The sequence below is a fragment of the Varanus komodoensis genome, unplaced genomic scaffold, assembly GCF_004798865.1.
Source record: "Varanus komodoensis strain SLA01 unplaced genomic scaffold, ASM479886v1 scaffold1, whole genome shotgun sequence".
Taxonomy (NCBI): Eukaryota; Metazoa; Chordata; class Lepidosauria; order Squamata; family Varanidae; genus Varanus; species Varanus komodoensis.
Window position 1 is genome coordinate 104459305 of NW_025335268.1, and position 20040 is coordinate 104479344.

The following is a 20040-nucleotide window of genomic DNA, read 5'->3' on the forward strand; positions in this document are numbered from 1 at the left end:
CCCCCCCCCCCGCACGATCATGATCACGTCCATCTTCCCTGCACAAGTACAACCACAATTGCGGCCATCTCCCCCACTGAGCATGACCATGATTGCACCTGTGCAGGGAAGAAGGGCGCCTGATTGCCACCTGATGCGGTCCATCTAGCTCTGAATTATCTGCTTTAATCGGTAGCAGCCTTTCAAGATTCCATCCTGTCTTTTCCTGCCTGATCTAGAGATGCCAGGGCTTGAACTTGAGACCTTTTGCGCACACTGAGTTATGGTCCTTCTCTTAAGTCAGGTGGGGCACTGTTTAGTTCCTAGAGGCTGGATTGCATTCTAATTGAGCTCCCCTCAGTCCAGATGAGGTCAGAGTGAGCCCTGTATGGAGAAAGTCCATGTTGGGAGAGGTGCGTATGATTGCCTGCCTCTGTCTGCAGAGGTGCCCCCCCCCCCCCGAGAGAGAGAGCCCGCGCACACACACAAGAGAGTGCTGCTGCTTCTTTCTGCATGATGTTTGGTTAAGGTAGAGGAGTAATGGTTATAGGTAAAGTGCAGTAATGAAACCAGGGTGATGGAAGACTTTGAAGGTAAAGATGAAGAACTTTTGCCACATCTAGGAATGAACAGAATGTCAGCGTAAGAATGTAAGGACAGAGGAGAGGAGAGGAGAGGAGAGGAGAGGAGAAATATTTTGACAGCTGTGCACTAAGTAATGGTGAGAGTACCCATATGAAACAACAAAAGACCAGAAAAGAAAAAGTTACAGCAGTCAAGCTAATGGATGATTCTGGTGTAAATAGAGAAGACAGAGCATATTCCTGCAACATGGTAAAATGTAATGATAGCAACACAAAGGAAGGGGAGGAAAGAAAAGAGTCAAAGCCAAGAAAAAGTGGCTGTAAGTTACTTTTAATGGATAAGTGGGGGGCAGAGTATAAGGAGAGACAGGCTTAGGAAGAAGCTGAGAATTTCATTTGTGTTTATAATGAGTTTGAGAGAGTAAAGCATCCAAATGGGAACAGCAGGTAGTTTATAGAATTGGATGAAAGGAAATAATCTGAAGTAGATGGTAGGTTGACATTTCATCAATATATAGCCTGTACTATCTTGGGAGTTGTTATTATTATTATTATAACATTTCTATGCCGCCCCTTGCCGAAACCTCGGGGCGGCTTACAACACGATAAAATACAATGAAATACAATAGCACATAATAAATTACCATTAATTACAAAATACAAAAAATACATTGATTTACAAATATTTGATGAGTTGAGGTCATCAGGCTCCACGTGCGTAGAAACATAAAGGGCCAAGAATGCATCCCTAAAGTGAATCTAACAGTGGAGAGAAAGCAGAAAAGAACTTTACATTAAATGGAAACATTAAAGAAACTTACGTAAAAGGGATTGAACAGAATCAACAGAACTGAAAGTAGCAGAGAGATGAGTTAGGACCAACTAGATGGTTTTGTGGGAGGCAGATGGTTAATGGGTGTTGTCTCAATGTAGACCTGTGTCTGTATAAAGTTAAGTCTTCTAAGATTAAACTAATTAATGTACACTGTGGATGAACTATCTGTTCAGTTTCTCTCTGCTTCCCTGGCAGGGGCTTCTCAGTATGTTAAGCTCTATGCAGAGGCTAAATATAAAGTCCAACAATAAGGAATCCTGTAATTATATCAAAAGTAAAAAAGCAGCCAAGGAAGCACTTGGGCCATTGGATGATAATGGAATTCAGGAGCACTGAGGGAGGGCAAGTAGATCGCAAAGAAGCTGAATGAATCCTTTTCATCAGTCTTCCCACCAGAGGATAGAGAGCAGATGCCTGTCGCGGAGCCTGTGTATTCTGGAAGGGAGTCAGAGGAATTAGGCAGATAGTAGTGACACAACGGAAGAAGTTCTCAACTTTATTGACAAACTGAAAATCAGCAAGTCACCTGGTCCAGATGGCATCCATCCTAAAGCTGTCAAGGAACTCAAACATGAAATTGCTGACTTTCTTACCAAAATATTCAACATGTCCCTAAAATTACCCTTGTACCAGAGGATTGGAAAATGGCCAATGTAACACCAAGGGAAAAGGTGACCTTTTTTTTCTTTTTCAGAAGACAATCAGTGGTACCGTGCATCAGTTTTAGCATACATTTCTGATAAAACTGCTCTGGTGGGCTATGTAGACTATGGAAACGTTGAAGTCCTTCATTTAAGTAAACTTCGACCAATCATTCCAGAATTAGTGGAACTACCAGTGCAAGCTATAAAGTGTACCCTTGCAGGTATGAAAAAGTGAATAAATAAAAATTTAAAATAGCAGATACAGTGATGCTTTTTTCCACTTTGTGAGGGACGCAGTACTTCATATGTCTTTCTGTTTTTTATATTCTTTTCTCATTCAAGTTTGCATAGGTTTACCATTTGTTTATTACACTTATATCTTGACTTTTTTCCTCTTACATGGAACATGAGGTGAATTACATGGTTTTCTTTTCTCCATTTTATCCTCAACAACCAGGTGAGGTAAGGTATGCTAGGAGTCAGTAACTGACCCAAAGTCACCCTGTGAATTTCATGGCTGAGGCGAGGACTAGAATCCAGAGCTCAGGATTTCCAGTCCCACACTCTTTATATCAAACTGTCTGTCTCACTGCTTGGGATATATATTGTGGTTGTAACAGTAAAGTGTAGCCTCACTTGGAGGAACTCACTTGCTCTGGTTTGGGGCAAGTAAGAATGTAGTGTGAAATTCACTGCAGGCTATGCAGACTACCTTACTGGCTATCCTTGCTGTTAAGCCAATGGAAAGCATAGGCAGAGAAATTAAAAGGGAAACAGGAACCACATACACAAGGGTGAAGCAGGCTATGTTGGACAGATTTTATTTATTTTATTTATTAAAACATTTTTATGCCGCCCCATTCGCCGAAGCCTCGGGGCGGCTTACAACAAAAAGATTAAAATAACATTTTAAAATATATACAATAAAATACAAATATATAATATAAAACATACACTATAAAACAAGCCGCCCTGGCCAAATAAAATTCAATAATATTAACATTTAAAATACTGCTTAAATAAAAAGGTCTTCGCCTGGCGCCGAAAAACAAATAACGACGGCGCCAGGCGGACCTCTCTGGGGAGTGCATTCCATGATTCTTTTAGGAGTAAAAAGTATTGAGCCTTCAAGTGCAAGCACCACCATGCTTAGAGTCTCAAGAGGCTAGCTTTTTAGATTGGGGCCCATATGCACTAGACTTTGGTTTGTTCCCACCTGTCTCATTTAAGACCGATCACACAGATTCACCTCCTTCTGTTGGCTTGGAAGGAGAGGAGGCAACAGTGCATCATGGCAGTTGCCCAGGCCACCTTGCCTGCTTGGTGACCTATTTGCTTGTCCACATTGTGGTATGTGCCTGGACTGTGCATAGGATTGCGATCTGAAGCTGCAGTCCTTGGAATAAGCTCAGCTGAACTTGGAGTGCCTTGCTTCTAATTATGTGTGGTGTCTATAGCGTAAAAGGAAGAACATCCTCCTAAAAGATAACATTTTACTGTCAAAGCTGTGCAATTTATCTGTCTCTGGTTCATAATACTATCTTGGTACTGCAGAGGTATTTCAGGATTTAGCAACCCTAGAATATCACCAAGCTCCAGCTTGTGTTTGGGGATATCACTGATGTGGCAGCCCTACTCATGTTAGTCGTGTGAAGCTGCGCACACCGGGAGCATACTGACCTGAAACCTCTTATAAATATGGAATGGCAGCACAACAGTACAAGGGCAAAACATGGGAGAAGCGGATTTGGTATTTCACTAAAGACTGAAAGATAACTTGGCCAGCACTGCTTAGGAATAAGCAGCAGTTTCTGATATTAAAACAATTTGTTTACCATTTTGTATATGTGGAATATATGACAGGTTGGTAGGAAGGCAAATAATATCTAAGGTACTTGAAATTGTAAAATGTTGTAATGCCATTTACAAAGATAGTGGATGGTATCTATAGTTGAGCTGTGGAAAAACAAGATACTCAGTTTTTAAAGAGGTTAGAAGAAATCTTCTCTTTATTTTAAGGTGTGAAGCCAACGTCTGGAACCTGGTCCACAGAAGCAACATCTGTTATGAAGCAGCTGATGCAAAACAAAGTGGCCACCATAAAAATAATGGATAAGAAGGAGAACACTTTTGTGGTAGAAATTTCAGATGAATCAGTGAGTCCAATAAGAAATGTGTCTGAATATCTTGTAAAATCAGGCTGTGCAGTGGAAGAAACCACGACTGGCTTGACAGGGCTTGACACATGCATTGGAACACCGCAGAAAGAAAATGGTAAGTGCCTAAAAAGTTTTTATTATAATTATCTTGAGACCCTGGCTCCCTTTTGTTTCTTAATTGTGATTTTTACAGTAAGTGAATGAAAACAGAGATTTATGAACAGTACCAAACTATCCTTTTTTCTTGAATATTATTAGTGCTACTACAAAAACTTATTACTGGTCCATACTTGTGCAACTAATCAAATTTTCTTTTGAAATTTAGTTCAGAGGTTGCAGTTCCAAAAAAAGAAAAGAAAAACAATTTTTGGTACTACTGATACTAATATGACACTAACTTGAGCATTAAACAAAGAACTAGTTGTTATTCATACTTGTCTCTTTGCAGATCAAAAACTAGAGAGAGTTGATTGGTCTTGGGTCACATTAACAGCTGAACAAGTGGTAAATGTTACAGTGTGTGTGCTGTACAACCCCAGTGAATTCTATTGCCACTTGTTAAACAATGACGGTACATCTTTTTTTACCCTTTCTAAGTGTTCTGTTCTTTCATGTGTATTAGTATTGCATTTCAGCGATTCAGAGCTCCATTGCAGTAGCACTCCTGGACTTTGGAACAATCACTTTCATGGCTAGCCAGTTGTTCAATGAGTCATGAAACTGATTGGTGTCCCATTGCTTACGTTCCACACTCACATAATTATGGATATAATTACTTTTGGCTTTATATTCTATTTTGTGTAGAAGCAGAAAGGATTAAAAGGGTATTCTTCTATCATACTGATTTACCCCTTTGTGAGGGAAGAAGGTTCTTAAATTATAAACACAAGAAAGTTGGGGAACAAAGTACTGTTATTGCTTGTTATTTTATAAGTGTGTATTTAAACTATTTTATAAATAAAATTGGTCACTGATAACTCAATCAAAGCTGATAGCATAAGACTGTAATATTAGGAATGTTGCTGATAGAAACATCCTGTAATAACTGTTCAAGAAGTGTGAGATTTTAACTGATTTAAATGATTGATTGAATTGAGGACTAATATATTATTTTCATTAACTTTTGATGGCCACTTTACTACTCCCAAGGACTGATTAACAGTACAGTACTTCAATCTTACCTTTGCAGACTTGAATGCTCTAAAAGAGCTCAATGCATCTTTAACAGAATTCTGCAAGAAAATTGCGCCTAATGTTTCTAAATTAACAGTGGGGGAGTTGTGCTGTGCTTATTTCTCTGGTAAGTATTCTTGCTTCCTTTTGCTCATTCCCTTCAAGTACTGCAGTGATGTCTTGCAGAAATTTCAACTAACTAGTATTCTGTCTTATTTCTCATACTAAACCAGTTAGGGAAGTTTGATGTACCTGTATGAACACTGGGTTCTTGAGTGCTGGTAAGCTTAAGAAGCAGACAGTCACAGAATCCTAACTGCAGGTTCTGAATTCTGGTATACAGCTGAACGTTCCTACTTTTGATTAGTAAAATAAAGCAACAGTCAAATAGTTCTGCAAAGTTTCCTTGCCTGGGAAGGTTGGTCTTTGTGTGAAAGGGGTTTCTTCTTTTTCCATTTCTCTGGACTGGATGTTAATACATACCTTGCATTGAGCAACTTTAGTGTCTGGCTGAAAATGTTATTTCTGTGAAATAGAATGAAACTATGAATCTGTTTTGTATTGCTGTACAATGAAGAAAAAGATTGTGCCCATTTATAATGGGGAAGTAATTTTGTTTACTTACAGGTTTTTGCATTTTTCTTTAATTTAGGTGATGGTAGATGGTATCGTGCCTTGGTAAAAGATGCCACTTCATTTGAAGCCTTTAAAGTTCAGTTTGTGGATTATGGAAACTGTCAAGAGGTGACTCTGGATAAAGTCAGACAGCTTTCGTCTTCATTTTTGAAACTGCCATTTCAAGCAATCAGATGTAGGCTATCAGGTAATGGGCTCTCTTACTTCAATAGTAAGAAATTATATTGAACTGCAAGTAAAATAGGAAAGTACACTGTAAATACACACTACTATCCTTTAACTCAACTTGAAATTGGTATGGTCAGTAACTTTACTAAAATTGACTGATCTTTAATGCCCTGTATCAGAATGCTTAACTGGAGTACTAGAATCTCAATTTGCTGTACACTTTTAGAGCTTTCCTACATGAGGCTGTTAATCTACTGTACCTATGTTGAGTTTAGTTGCAGAAATGAAGTGCAAATATTGTATGAAGAGTGTTTCTTTCCGGCTTTCCTGCTCCATAACCCTAGGTAGTACTATATAAGCAAAATAGCACAAATATACAAGTGGGAATAGTTTGTCACTTGCTATACATAAAACTGCATTTTCCCTCTTCTAAAAATTCTCACCAAAACCAGTAATGAAACTTTAGAGTCCTTTCGACATCTAAAAATCCCGTAAACAACATAATTGCAGAATGAAGAGTACAAAATAAATGTCTTTTGTTGAAAAGCTTTGAGAACAGGAGTTGGAAAACAGCAAGGCCATTCAGAAATGCCATAGTAGTGTAAGACAACTGCAACAGAATCTGTTAGTCATTTATAACTTGGGATAAATACTGAAAATGTCTTTATTCTTATGTGTAATATGTCTTTTAAATGTATAAACCTAGAAAAGACTGACCAAGGTAAATTGTGGTTCTGTTCTAAAGCATCCCTCGCCACCTTCAAATCAGACCATGCTGTTTGGATGCCATCTGCTCCTTTTAATCTGGCCTTCCTTGTTGGTCTCCCTAGCCTGAGAAGTTTTCCTGGCTCAGCTCAGTGATTTCCAGGTTTCTGTCCAGTTGCGTCCTTGACTTTTCGTGAATACTGTCCCTTTGGGGAGTTGAGTTTAGATGTCAGAGTTGGTTTAAAACCCTCTCATCCCTTTTTTGTCAGAGTGTCTTTGAGTCTAAATTATGAAGTACAAAGTAGCATAGCAGACAACCAAGCACAGAGGAAAATGCCTGGTTTTCGCAATAGTCAAGAACCAGAGAGTCTTACTTCTGACAGTTTTCTTATGTCACCTTCCATGATGCTTCTGTTCTTTCAGTAGCTCCTCCTCCTTCTTCCTGTATTCTGGATCATTGTTGCCCTCTCCATAAATCATTATTTTCAGGACACTGTTTGAACTAAGCAGGTAAGCCTATATTCTAGGCCTGCTCAGCTCAGTAGCTCCAGTTGCTTTGGACTACAAATCATTCCTGGGCATTAGGCATGCTGGCTGAAGCTAATGTTATTTTTGAAGTCTATAATACCTGGAGGGTACCAAATCAAAGTCTGCTATATTCTCATTTGTCAGTGACTTGGGGAGGGTTTAGATGGCACCATTGCTGACCCGAGATGTCTTATGACTTCTAAAGCATTTTTATCATTGTGCTCAAGAGACAGAGCTTTGGGTATGCATCTGTATGGAAAAGTCATTTCAAGTTTTGAGGCCAGCCCATAAGGCAAACAAGGTCTGGAATTTCAGGTAACTGCTTAAATTGTGATAATGGATTCTTACACATTGTTATAATGCTTTAAGAGACTTAAAAGTGCAATCTTACACATGTTTTGTAATACTTTGAGAAATTTTAAAGTGCAGTACTATCATTTTTGATTCTTACCAGTAAGTGCATGGAGAATTGTACCCTTTCTGAGTGCAAGTGCATTGCCTGAAGAACAGCTAACAACTGCTGGAATATTTTCCCTTCTCAGGGGTAAGGCCGATTAATGAGGAATGGACCCCAGAAGCTACAGCCTCACTCCAGATGTTAACAGCTGGAAAGACGCTTCAGGCCAGAGTCATTTCATTAACTGAAAATGGTGCTGAAGTAGAGCTTATTGACAATTCCAGTAGCAGTCCCGTAATGATCAGTGACATTTTAATTCATGAAAAATTGGGTTTGAAAAAGGAAATATTGTCAGATCAGAAAATGCCACCAAATGAATTGGCAGCCAATCACTTCCAAGGTAATTAACCTTGCACATTTTTGAATGGTGTGAGAATGTATGAAAGAATTTTTGTTCTTCAGAGTTTTAGATAGAACTGCTGTGGTATTGAACATAATCAGTAAACATGAAATTATTGAGGTGCCATATCTCTTTGGTGACATTTTATTGGCATACATTCGTAAATGTTATATTGATGGAATCAGAATGAAACATCCTGGTTCTCAGTAGTTAAGCTTAAGGTACCAAAGCAGTAATGAACCATAACAGATATAGCTCAAAATAAACATCATAAATTCTAACATCCTTGAATAATTGCCCCGCTCTCAAGAAACCATGCCAGCGGGTTTTTAACTTACTTAATACATTTTATATTGTCTGACTGGCGATTGGTTTTGGAGTGCCTGTACAGTCATAAAACCAAACAGCAAAGTAAAAACATATCAAAATAATCCAACAAATAAAATATTTTTGTAATTTGTACAATCTATTTCTAAAAGATTTTATACCTTAGTCCCACATAGGATCTTAGTTCCTGAGAGAAGTGGTATGTAGAGATGTCAGAGAAATTTAGAAGTGAGTTTGGTTTTCTATTAATGTGGTCAATAGATTCCACAGGAGTCCAGCTTTTACCAAGCTACATGGATTCCACACACTTGTGGCCTATTCTTTTATTTTCCAGGATTGTATGCCAATTTCTTTGCAGAAAAATTATAATAAAACACTTTTACCTAGGAGCCTGGTCCAGCCATGACACTCAGGATAAACAAACAAACAAACAAGTATGAACAGTTTATGGAATACAGTGATGAAATAAGGATGCAGACTATAGACACTATAAACACTTCCTTGTCTTTTGCCATTTTGGTCCCTGAACTGACCTGGGAATTTTCTGTAGATTTCCAGAGTTTTCTAGGCAAGTGACATGTCAGCTCCTTGTCAAAGTTGAGTTTCCAAAAAGGCACATTTGCCCTCATGGGCTAAAGAGTAAAAATGTGCTTTGGTGAAGGAATGGTTGATTCTGGAAGTGCAAATTTGCACAGGTGTGCATGAATATAAGCTTAAGAAATTGAAAAATAAATCCAATTCTGTCAAGGAGTAAATGACAGAATGAAAGGCTAATTGGTGCTATTTTCCCCTTGTGTTTCTGTTTTTGTGTTTTTGTTATGCTTTAAGATCATTTTTGTAATCTGCATTCTATTATTAGCAGCCCTATGTTGCCATTTTTGGGATGAAAAGGTGGGATATAAAACAACTGTAGCTTGAGGCAAAATACTTTAAAAATAAAGCATATTGGATGTTATCCCAAGGGAAAAATCAGTGAATGGACTGTGCTACTGAAGTTCTACTCTTTATTGCAGGCTTCAGGCCTTCTGAACATGTGTTCCAAACACTCAAGTGACCTTGAGACTGGCATCAGATACAGTACAAGTTGCTGCATTTAGTATTAATGGAGGCATGAAGCTACTTGCTATTAATTAGATTACACTTTCCCTCATGGAGAACCTGGATCTCATATAGTTTGTGACTTGGTGGAAGATATTGCACCTTTATTTGACAGTTTGCATCAATACTAGTCTTTAAGGATATGCATAAATTATTAGCATTTTAAATCATTTTGTAGAAGATCATTTCAATTTATAAGCATTCATGCCTATTGAATTGAAAAAAGCTGCTGAATATTAAAATTGCACTGTGATGGCCTCCAGACTTAACCGATAACATGTAAACTTGTGCCAAATTTTCCATTTACACTGAATTTGTCTTGCCTATCTAATTAGGTATTTGGATGCATTTTAGTTGGTAAGTAATTGGGAAAAAATGGAAATGAATGAGGAATTTAGAAGTAGCTGGATATTTAAGGCCAATCCCAACGAGGGTATAATGCCTTTGTGTGGAAGAGTGCTCTCAGCATTGACTTCTCGTATTGTTGGCATGCATGCAGGGCCCGTGAGCGAGTTGTAGGATCAGCTGTGGGTGCTGTGTCCATACTTAGATTGACTCACATCCTGCTTTACTATAACATTGAATGATGATACTAAGGGCAGATCAGTTCCACGTGAGGTCATGAAATAAGTGCTGCTTCTGTCTAATATTACAGAAATGTCTACATGCATACAATGGACATCAACAGAACTTCCGGTTGATAAAACTGTGAATGTCCGTGCATTACACGTGATACATCCTGGTTTATTCTATGTTGTACCAATAAAAGTCAAAGGTAAGGATAAAAGTGTGCAATGCTTATACTGCATCAGTATAAAAGTGTTCATATTGGTCTAGTATAGATAAAGTAGGAAACCATTTTTCCCGAGTATGAAAGTGAGCTGTGGTGTGCTTGGGCTTGTACACTTTTCCTTTTTGTCTCTTCTTTTAGCCCCTGTGAGGAGAACTGAAGCTTCTACTTTTACCTTCCTACATTAATGGGATTGTTTTAGAATCTAGCAGCAGTCTGAAATATTTGTAAAGCCTTGTCTGTTAGCAGATCTCAGTGACTGGGGAGGGGAGGGGAAGGACTCACACATCCCATAATTGTACATTTTACCCTGAGGAGTTAGCTATGCTCCAAGTTGATTGTTGTCTTGACTAGAGATGTGAAGAACTGGCTGGAAAGATCTGACTTCTCTCCTGCACTCAGCTTTGGCCATGCAGTGAGCTGAGCTGGGATTAAGCCTGCAAAAGCACAAGAACACTAGCAGAGCCCTCCTTTGTGCAAAGTATACAAAGCCTGCAAGCCATGTGCAAAAAGAGGACTCCACCTGCACAGTAGGCACATGCATGGCAGGAAGTGTGTGCACAAGGTGGATTTTTGGGCTCACTTTCTGCTGAACACCCATGCGGACACTAGGTGTGAGATGGAGTGAGGACAGAGAAAGTAGGCCAGAGTCCAAGAAGCCAAGCCAATTCCACTCATAAACCAGACTCCTCACACATTGTAGTCTTGACACATAGTAAAAAAACACTGATTTATTGTTCGTAAAACAAATTTATTCTGGTATATTGGACACCTTCAATTTTCTCCTGTGAGTCCAGTATTTAACCTGTGTTTTAGGTTTCAGTTTTGCATTTTCTTGTTTTTTTGCAGGACAAATCTATTATCATAATTCAGTGCAGACAGTTTTTCCTATGTTTGCAAAGTGCTGCTAACTATAATTTATTTGAGAATTTAAATTGTTTTTATGGGTGACTGGAGCACTCAAGTGTGAAGCACTGACTTCCAGCCATCATCTTTCTAAAGCCCAGAAAGGTTTTGGAAGGAAAGGCGGCTGGAGACCACAGTTCAATTGGAAGTGTGTCCAGATGCCTGGGGAAAAAGAAGTGGAAAAGAGGGTAGACCCAGTTGCAGCTGGGGAGGGATGGGGACTGCAGCAGGGTAACTGGGTAAGGGAAGGATTTGGGTGCACGGAAGAGGGGTGCAGTCGTGATCGTCACCCAATGCGGAGTTCGCAACCTGAGGAAAAAATGTTCTGAAATTTCTCTTCGCGACCCAATTTGGTCGTGAACTGAGGCATTCGTGAGCCAAGGTACCACTGTATTTAATGTTTTTAAAGATGGCATGCAATGAACCATAGTAGTATACCTGTTGAAATGTTGAAGTAATTCTTGGAATAGAATACTAATAAAATCATTGTTTAACTGAAGTCATATAGAAAACAAAACATACATTTACAGGTGAAACATTAAAGTTGTTCATTGGATCCCAATAGCAGAATGACACTATTCAAATCAATGGTAGAGGAAGGTTAAGCTTAAACAGTTCCCAGTTGCATCCAGACCTGGGAAGCTTTGATTAGTTTATTTATTTATTTATTTATTTATTTATTTATTTATTTATTAAAACATTTCTATGCCGCCCCTTGCCAATACAAAATACATTAAAACATAGTTTAAACTGTGTTTAGTAAGGAAGAATCAAATCTTGCTATCAGAAGTTCATTTCTACAAAGCTATAGGTTACTGTTGCATTTAAACCAGGGCATTGTTAGATAAAATCCAGCTTTTACCGTAGCTGCAATTCTGCCTTTGTACTGAAAAAAGTGCAAAACCTGTTGGCAGAAAATGCTACAGAATGTTCATAAGCTTCTAGAATTGAAAGCTTCCCAATTCAAGAATTTGAATTATGAATGAAAAAAGGTGATTGCGTAGAAAGGATAGTAATTGATGATTTTCCTTAAATATTTGATATTCTAGGTAACATTTGTTCAAGAATCTTGTTGTTTCTTTGTAACTTTTATGTTTTTTTCCTCTCTCTTCCTTCCAAAATTTACTGTTATTAAAATAAAATTGTTTATTAAAAATAAAGGAAGAAATGCTGATAAGTATATTTTGTTAAGTCAGACTTCATTAGAACGTTCTTTAGATTTCTGAATTAGTTACTTCATTATGCATATTATGTCACCCAAGAAGCCAAGGGCTTTTTCTGGCCGTATACTGGAACGTTATACTTCTGTTTTAGTGGATCCAGAGAAATTCCATAAGCTAATGACTGAACTCACAGACTACTGCAACTCTCAGAAGGATAGTACCTTCAAACCAAAAGTTGGTGAACTCTGTTGTGCCAAGTTCTCAGGTAAGAATTAATTTAGAAAATTGGATGTGGAGCAGAGGGGGTTAAAAAGTGTCCTGTAGAGCTTTCTGTCTCTGATAGGGGAATTTTTTTTAAAGTAAAACTGTGCCGTTTCAAAATACGGCTCTGAATTTACTAAGTCCCCATTGATGGATGGTTGCCCAGTTGGATGAAAAGATTTTGCACAAAAGAAATTCTTCTCCCTGGTAGCTTTCCACGTGATTAAATTAATTGCTGTTGAAGGTCATGTTATCGAATGATTCAGTAACTAAATGTCCACCTCAACTGAGAATACAAATTGATCTGAAATGGCTGGTCTTGCTTGACTGCATATACCTTGGCTTCTGATTGTAAGACTGACTTCTCCTTGTTGTTTCTTTTATCCCCATTTAAGTTTCATCTGGCAGTGCAGTATACATGTGCAGAAGTGTTGCAGTAACACTTCTGTGTTGAGGAGATATTTACCTGTTCCTGCTTGCCTACTCTCCTGCCCTTTCCGTTTTCTTCAAGTGGTGTGGAATGCCCATGATGTAAATAATCCGACATGAGCAATTGCCAAATAATGAGAATCCCACAGGCAAGCCTTATATAGTCTAAAGGAAGCCCAGTAGGTCATAGCCTCCAGATTATGCTACTAAAGTTGTTAAAATGTACTTTGTCAGGAATATAGATATGAGAAATTCATTGCTTATTGCTTTTGGGTTTAAGAGAACCATCAAAACTCAGGGATTAGGTTCTTTGTGCATATCATTACCTTCCCAAACTAAACTTTGTTTCTAAAACTCTTTTTTTAGGTGATAACAACTGGTATCGTGCTGTTGTTCTGGAAAATCGTGTGTCAAAAGCGAAAGTGGCATATGCAGACTATGGAAATGTGGAAATTTTACCATGTTCTAGACTGCTACCTATAATTGCTCCCTACTTGGAACTACCTGTTCAGATACTTAAATGTTCCCTAGCAGGTAGCAAACCAACAAGTGCAGTTATTCAAATAGTAACTGTCTGAAAGGAACTTTGATTCTTCAGTTAATATTTCTATATATTTACATACATTTACGGAACCTTAAGCCGTAATGTGCTAACAAACTTTACTAGTGACATTTTTGAAATATAATTGTTATATTGGCTGATCAGTCACAGCTGTATTAATTTCAGTAACCTGCTCTTAGATATTCTTTGGAAATAAAATGTATTAATAATGTGAAAGGACTTATGAGGACTAACTCTTGGCTGAGTAAGTTTTTTCTCTATCTCAAGCATATTCTTATACTATGCTCACTTGAATGGGATTGAAAGTACTCAAATCTGAGAGGAGTACGTTCCCTTATTTTTAAAGATGGTTAATTTAAAATTCAGATGAATAATGGAAACAGTTTTGACATTTCCTGTACTTGTGAATAAACCCACTGAACTTCTGGGTTATATGCTGTCATAATCTACAGTTGAATTTAAGGTTTATCTTTATTAATAGGAATTACATCATTGGATGGAAAGTGGTCCTTGTCAGCAACCCAGAAGGTGAAATGTCTCTTACTGAACGAGGCTGTAACAATTACAGTGAAAAGAGTTGATGGAGACATTCATGCTGTCACTGCCAAAATAAATGGTGACAGAGGTATTCTGGATGTAGCTGACCAGCTAGTAACTGAAAGCATGGCAAAATATTGCAGCAGTGGGAATCGTAAGTACTTTCACACAGCTGATTCCTTCTCTATGTGCTTGAAGGTTATGTGTTCATTAAGAGTCAAAAGGATACCTGTTACCATATGCACACAATGCTGTGCTGTCAATATTTTAATTTTCAAAACTGAAAATGTCTCCATACTGCTCACTGATTGAACAAGATGCATTTTTCCTTTCCTTTTCTTTAGAATGTTCAAAGCAGTCTCCTTGCTGCTGTACAGAGTTGAGAAAGCAGGTGAGTGTCAACCCAGAACTTAAGTTCTGTTTGTTTCCAGATAGTGATTGCTTACAAAGATAATACAATCCTGATTTTATGTGTAAGGGTATATCCATCTGTGGACAAAAAATAGGCAGGTTATTCAATGGTCTGTCTATGCAGAATATACAATGGAATAGCTACCTTTGTAATACAATACAGTACACTAAGCGATTAGCACTAATAAGAATTTTTATAGCAGTTATTGTTCAGGTTGTGTTATTTCTAGCTGAAATTTTTGTGGGAACAAAATTGCCTTCAGAAGCATTTCATCAACAGATTATTTTGAAAATAGATGCAAAGATTCTCTTCCCCCAGCAAAGGTGTATTTGGATCCAGCGCAAGATGATGAGGTAGCCATTTTGGGGGGGGGGGGTTATAACTCTAGCTATTTTTTTTAAAGCAGATAGCTATGTAAATTTGACATAGAAAACCCCCAGCAATGAAGGATATAGATGGCACAATAAACATGAAGTTTCCATCCAAGCTAATACTCAGGACCCACTCCCTTTTCTTGGCCAGGAAAAAATCTTTACCTCCAGTTGGTTACTGAACAGGTAATAGCTTTTCCCTGCAGGAGTGAAGGGGGCAGGACCTGCAGAAAAAATTACTGAACATTTCAATCCTGCAAATCTCTGAGTAGACCTACAGAGGCTTAGTATTCATGATACCATTTGAAAATGCTGCTAAGCGATTCAATCCTACTTACTTAGGAAAAAAATAAGATTCCCCACCTTGCTAGTGGCAGTGTATATGCACATACAGGTAGTGCCAACTCCCCAGAAGCTCAATGCAAACATCAGAACCCAAAAAAGTTGTTCACTGCTACTAGAGATAAAGCCATTCCATGATAATGTCTTTGATTTTCTGTACTCTCACAGGTTGTAAAGCTTGAACAGATTATCAACTTTCTCCTAAAAGACCGCTTTGGAGAAGATAAGCTTCCTGAAATTATAAAGTCTTTAGAAGAATAAAGCTATGCTGCAGCATACAGCATTATCTGCTTCTGGAGTAAATTAGATTACCTGTTGTTCTTAATGCTTTTATGAAAGCTGCATTAAGACATCAGTCATAAACATTCTCCCTTGAAAGTAAGATGTGCTGCAGGGATGGGAATTGTGTGGCTTTTCAGATATTGTTGGACTGCAACTTCTATTACGCTTACTGACTACCCTGACTAGGGCTAGTGAAAATTCGGGGACCATCACATGTTTCCTTTTCTTCATCCGTTGCAATAAGACCAATGCATGTTGAATTAGATCATGGTTCAAAAAACCATTATGTGTAACCCAGAGCCATTAAAATCTATGGAAGTTTTAGCTTTACCTTCAGAAGAATATAGATTGCACCCAGTATATTCAAGGCTATTAAACTGTAGCTTCTTAAGAAGGTGTCAGAATGTAACTACTTCATACAGCCCTGTAAGCACTCTTCCCTAATATATTACATTTTAGAAAACAGTGCTAATTTTCAGGAGACAATATAGAAAGTAGTATTTGGAACTTTACAGTCTCTTATCAACGTAACGAGATGTCTTAAGCGTAACACACCAGCTTTCTCAGTTCATGATGATGTTTCATGCTCACTGAATAGAGAGGACTGAGCTTCGCGTTATAAAAAATAACTCAATCCAGAGAGGCAATTCATCTAAAGCTGTTTATTTTTTAAAAGCTCACGAAAGCTTCAATAATTATGTTTGAATTCTGTGTTCACATTTTAAATGTGTTTAGTTTGAAATTTAATGTCAGTTTGCAAAAATATTTAGACCCCCTCATAAGAAAAGATGGAAATTTATTCAGCTACAGTCTATGACAAAGCCATTTTTTTTCTGAATTGTTTGCCATTTTTGGAAATTCAGTTGCTTCACTGCATTTATTCTTAAAGACCTGCAATCTGGAAAGGAGGAACTAAGCCCCATTGGACTCAGTTGAGGCTAATTATGCTATAAATCTTATTTACCGCAAAGAAGTTTTACTCTTGAGGCTATGTATATATAGTTCAGTAATTGTGAATTCATGCTGTGTACTGCACGTTGTCAATAGGTTGTTAATACACTCTAGGAGGTAAATGCAATTGTTGGAGGTATACGTTAAGAGTAGTACTGCAAGCTAGCCCCGTAAATTTCTACTCTCCATAGAAACTGAAAGAGTCTCCAAAGCACAAGTCGATGCACGTCTGCTTAGGGAGGCCAACGAATAGTGTTGGGGCACCTTAAAGACTAATGGATTTGTTGTGGCATATGCTTGTCAGATGAGTGGAATGTTAAGGGTAGATCTGTGACAGTTCTTGGCAAAGCACCGAGGTATGCAAAATAAAAACTGACCCATTCACAAAACTCACTGGAATTATCTTGATCTGCTATTTTCCTAATACTGGGAGAGAAATCCACAAGTCTTGATTAAAATGCATTAGCACATCCGATTTGGACCATGTCTGCCACTTTGCAGATAGGAAACCACTGCTGAATTGTACAGATAAGGGGCCTCTTGCCCCTCTCCCCTCAGCAGAAAGGATGGGCAGCCACCACAAATGTCAAGTTTGAAGGGCCCATGCTGCTTTGCTGTTCTGAAAGCGAGCAAGCAGAATGCACACAGTTCCTTCCTTTTGTGGACTACTCCTTCCAGTTGCTGCAATGGGCAGGTCCTTACGTATTAGCTTCTAACCAAGTTCATTTCTATGGGAGAAGATGCCACCCAGTTACGGTGCTTTTGAGCACAGTGTCCGTCTTTTTCTTTTGTCAGAGTAGGAAGAAAGGTCACCTTGAAGATCACGTGCAACTACCAAGAGCACCAGGACAGCTGAATATCCCTCAGTTGTGCCTCTGTGTTTTCGGATTAGGAAAAAGCAGGTACCTGCTTCTAGTGGCACCTTGAAAAGGAGATCTCTGCAAGCATGCAGAGAGCTACTCTCTGCAGTTTCCAGTGAAGCTGACACTCTGACAGCCTAACAAAAGCTGCTATGTAGGGCAGCTCTCTCATTCAGTCTTTAGAAGAGGAGATAGAATCAGTCAGGTAAGCACAGAAGAGGAAGCACTTTCATGGCCATTCTCTTTGTGCACATTTTCCTTGAAATTTTATTATGAACAGGACAGCTGGTGGCACCGAACCTCAGTAAAGACCTTTGAAAGGAACAGGGATACAAAGTGCCCCAGATAGGAAATCTCCATTAAGGCCAGGGCTTTCACCTCCTTGGGTGAGAGGAGGCGATTCTGACATAGCAGGCGGTATGTGTTGTATGCTAAGCTTATGAGGTACCTGAGGCGGCTTGTCCCAGAATTTCTTAGACTCCCAAAGGATCATCCCTTGTCCAGGCATCAAAAAGGCCGAGTTCTCAATACCAAAGATGTTTTCTTCATTGTGGCCTCTGTGCATCACACATATGGGTGCTGCGCCTGTGCAGTACCTTTGGCTGGAAGATTACAAGCTAACGGTTTATTTTGGCAGGAAAGCTCCGCTCCCCCTCCCCCACAGCCTATAAAGAGTGGAGCGTCCGCCATTTTGTTCAGTCTTTGCGACTGCCATTTGCTGTGCCTCGTGCCGCTTTCGACTATCGCTTTGATCGTTACTCGTAGCCTATTTTTCCTCTTCTTGTTAACTCCCTGTTTTATATCCCTGATAGTTCTTGTTAGCTCTAGTTATTTCTACAGTTCTATCGTTCTACCTTCTTACTTCTTCTATAAAACAAAAACAAACCTCAAAAATATATTCTTACCCTCTGCACTGTCTTTTTTCCTCTTCTTGCGATGGCGCAACAAGCGGCTTTCCGCAAATGCGCGGAATGCAGGTCGAAGATGTCTCCATCTGACCCGCATGACCTATGCCTCCTCTGCTTGTGGGAGGGGCATAGGACCGACAAGTGCTCCCAGTGCCTGGCCTTCTCTAAGCAGGCCAGGAAAAATCAGGAGAACCGCCTCCGGAGGCTCCTGTGGGATTGGGCTCTTATGCAGTCCGACCTACTCGTCGCCGCTCCGAAGCCTGGCCCGGCTACGGTGGTCCCACCCTCGCGCCTGTCGGATGAGGGTGCCTCTACTTTGAGGGCCCCACCAGCTTCTCCCAAAAAGAAACACGAGAAGCGCAAGCACGCTGATGCCGATAAATCAGCTAAGAAGGCCAGGAAAGAGAAGCCTCCTAAACCAGCCCAGAAGTCGAGGGATCTGGACCGGCCTCGACACCGCGTCTTGGGTTCGACGACAGCATCGGTACCAGCGCCAGCCACCGTACCGACTCCACCTGAGCCGGTACTCCAGGCAGCCATGAGGGTCACCCCTCTAGGGTCTCCCCATCGTGTGGCCGACCTCCCTACCGAGCCGCTTCTATCCAGCGGGGGTTGATCTCTGATGGGGAAATTCAAGACTCTCCCCTCAGGGCTAGGTCACCAACGCCTATGCCCAAGGCCACACTGGAGACAGATGTGGTCGAATCCCCGCCCAGGGCCCGCCGGAGTCGCTCCAGGGATCAGCGATCCGAGAACTGGCGTCGCTCCTACTACCCATCTTGGGGCGAGCCATACTTGACCGGGTACTATCCTGCGCCGAGGAATCGGTCCCCACCACGCTCTCGTGATCGCCCACTGCGATCAAAGGCGCACATCTCATGATCGCCCACTGGATCCGAGGCGCACTTCCCCGGGAGGAAAGCAGCAGGTCCATCTCGCCAGTGGAGTCCTCTTCTTTGGCCCCTCCGTATTACGACACGGACTCCGACAACTTGGATGTCGATTCCACCTCTCCCGGATGTTGCGGTGACCTCCCAGGGCCCTGCGTCACCAGACGAGTCGCACGTCTCTTTTGCGGAGCTGATGTCCAGGCTCGTCCAGTCCCCGGACATCGACGCCGTCCAGCGCCCAGGACCGTCAACGGATAAAATGTATGACGTCCGCGGGGAGCAGTCCACCTCCATCGTCCTGCCCCTGATCACCACCCTCCGGCAGGCAATGACGCAGCCCTGGGACTTGCCCTCTCACCCTCAACCAACATTGCGGAGGTACGAAGCCATGTACCGGGTTCGAGAGGAGGACATACCATTCCTCCTCCAACACCCCAAGCCGAACTCGGTCATGGTGGAGTCCTCCCAGAGTAGAGAGGCAAGGGGCCACACCGCTCCGCGAGACAATGAGGGCCGCAAGATCGACTCCCTGGCCAGGAGGGTCTACGCAGCTTCAGGCTTGGGGCTGCGTATCTCGAACTACGAGGTGACGTTGGTGAGATACCAGTATTTTATAATGCAACGCCTCCACAACGTCGTCTCGGCCCTCCCAGACCAACAAAGCGACTTGGCCAAAGTACTGATCAAGGAGGTGATGCACGTCGCGGTACAACAGTTGTCCACAGCCAGGCACCATGTGGACA

General features: G+C 40.4%; 1 protein-coding gene across 1 annotated transcript in view; it reads left to right on the forward strand.

The window, feature by feature from the left end:
* TDRD1 (tudor domain containing 1) overlaps positions 1-15667 on the forward strand; it is a 35413-nt gene extending 19746 nt beyond the window's left edge. The window contains exons 13-24 of the mRNA XM_044431450.1: positions 2093-2263; positions 4062-4316; positions 4650-4772; positions 5391-5501; positions 6027-6197; positions 7954-8208; positions 10289-10420; positions 12653-12757; positions 13549-13716; positions 14226-14435; positions 14626-14672; positions 15575-15667. Of these exons, the coding sequence (XP_044287385.1) occupies positions 2093-2263; positions 4062-4316; positions 4650-4772; positions 5391-5501; positions 6027-6197; positions 7954-8208; positions 10289-10420; positions 12653-12757; positions 13549-13716; positions 14226-14435; positions 14626-14672; positions 15575-15667 (1841 nt within the window). The remainder of the gene's footprint in view (positions 1-2092; positions 2264-4061; positions 4317-4649; positions 4773-5390; positions 5502-6026; positions 6198-7953; positions 8209-10288; positions 10421-12652; positions 12758-13548; positions 13717-14225; positions 14436-14625; positions 14673-15574) is intronic.
* Positions 15668-20040: the final 4373 nt, after the last annotated feature.